At 39.4% G+C, this 2,284-nt stretch overlaps 1 protein-coding gene across 1 annotated transcript in view; it reads right to left on the reverse strand.

Annotated features, from left to right (window-relative positions):
- Window positions 1-2,284, reverse strand: part of LOC101845475 — a gene marked incomplete in the record, with an annotated part of 46,077 nt that overhangs the window by 25,963 nt on the left and 17,830 nt on the right. The window contains 1 exon segment of the mRNA XM_013084180.1: window positions 323-540. Coding sequence (XP_012939634.1) covers window positions 323-540 — 218 coding nt within the window.

The following is a 2,284-nucleotide window of genomic DNA, read 5'->3' on the forward strand; positions in this document are numbered from 1 at the left end:
CCCCCCCCACAACACACACACACAAAAACCCAAACAGGACTGACTTTCATCACTTTTAATCCACTTATTGATTAATAGTGGTAAGAAATAGAAGAGCAGAGTTCCACTTCTGCATGAGAAAACTACTTCATCGAGTATCCCTGTCTCTCTACAGGTATGCATCTACTGTTGACCCCCACTCATGTAAGCATGCATCTCTGTGTGTGCGTGCAACTGTTTGTGCTTGCATGTGTACATGTGTGCACTCCTGTGTGTTCTTACACGTGAACGTGGTGCAAGTACCTCAACAGCACTTTTCTACACAAAATATTGACCTACTCACCTACTAAGATTCACAGCAATTGGCTGCTTGGGAATGATCCTGTTAGGCAATCCAAACTCGTGATCTCCCTCTCTGGTGACTCGCTGAGTGAACTCCCTCTGGCTCTCAATCTGTTTATCCAGAATGGTCTTCACCAGGGCCGTGTGATGTCTCAACACCGAACACTCAGCACGGTACATGCGCACAAAGTACTCAGCTTCAAGGTCAAATCTTGGCCGCTAGGTTTTTGAAAATATAATTAAAAAATAAAACAGAATATTCATTTTTGAGTGAAATTAAAAATAGTTGAACAAGCAAGTACAAAGCTACAAAATCTATTTCAGAGAAATCAACAGGCAAAAGGAAGGAGTTTCTCATCTCCAGGAGACTATATGTCTCAAATTATTGTTATCTTACCCAGGGAGCAAAATCAGCAGTTAACAAACCATGAATAATGAGAAGAAAAAAAAGGGAGAAAATTCTAGTATCACTTGTCATTTTGATTTCTATATGCAAGATGACCTTCTTGCTTCTTGAAAATACTATTAATAAAATTCGTTTTTCCTCATTTGCTGAATTCTCAATGCAAGTAGTGTGGCAACCAAAGTTACAGTTATTAGAGACCAAAAGCCTATTTTCTTTTGAAGAGCGATGAAAGATTTGTGCATATACACAGGCATGCACACACACACACACACACACACACACACACACACACACACACACACACACAACACACACACACACACAAGTAAAGAAATTATCACTTTACTAGTCCTCGTCATAAAATAGTTTGATAGGTTCAATGCATACTTACATGAATGTAAAACATTCGTAATTCCAGTTACAATAACCATCAATACAATTTTAATTACATTAATGATTACCTGTAGTCCACAATTCCAATTACAATAAACATGTTCATTAGCATGAAAAAAACAACAACAACCCAGCAGCCTTGTAGCTATGATTGTCTATGTTATTGTAAATGTAATTGGGAGTAAAAACTGAAATTATGATAATTATTTTTACATTAATCTCAGTTTTTAGCCACAATTGCATTCACTATAACACAGTATAACAGTTATTATTACAATCACAGTTACAATTACAATAAACATTAAACTCGTTTTCTGCTGAAAACGGAGAGGCAGCAGTCAACGTGACAAACTGCCTCCTGAATTAACTAAATCACGTCGATAGGGATGTGAAACATTTGCACCGACATAATTTACAAATGGCAGTAACAGTAACAATTCACTTTCTGTCTTGTTGAGAACGGCGAGAAAGCTCTTTACGCTACAGCCCACAACCTAAACCTAAAAATGGCCAAACAAAACTATCTCAGTTGGGGCGTACGAAACATTCAAAGCTGCCGGCACTTTTACTAATCTAATTACTTATACATTTACAATTAACCTAGGTGGGGGTCGAGGCTACCAAAATTCCAGTATCCTCGGTGAGAGTCATGAAGTATAATCTCAATCAGGTTGACATTAATTAACCTTTGACCTGTCCCATCCTCTCTCAGAACGGCGAGACGGCGCTGCACGTGACGGCCCGGTACGGACGACTCAGTGTGCTGAGGGCACTGCTCAGGGAGGGGGCCAACCCTCTGCACCAATCAAAGGTCAGCTATCTGTCACGTGTTTTGTCATTAATTAATTAGTTAATTAATTAATTAATTAATTACTATGGGTAGGGGTGGGATTGCAATGCGGTTGTGAAATCTTGTCAGTTTGTTAGAGTTTGAGTGCCCAATCGGCTGCTTGCGGTATAATTATTATTATGTTTCCGGGAAAACCGAAAACATTGTTAAGTGTTTTTGGTCGGTTGGGATAATAATAATTGTTGTAAAGCGCATAGAGCTTGCTGTAGGGCTGCGATTACCACCATGACCACCACCCCCCACCACCACCACCAACAATACAAACAAAAGCAACACATTTCTCCAAAGAATGGAAAGGCAGAGGATAAAGATCC

This window comes from Aplysia californica, unplaced genomic scaffold (genome assembly GCF_000002075.1).
Source record: "Aplysia californica isolate F4 #8 unplaced genomic scaffold, AplCal3.0 scaffold00276, whole genome shotgun sequence".
In the NCBI taxonomy this organism is placed as follows: Eukaryota; Metazoa; Mollusca; class Gastropoda; order Aplysiida; family Aplysiidae; genus Aplysia; species Aplysia californica.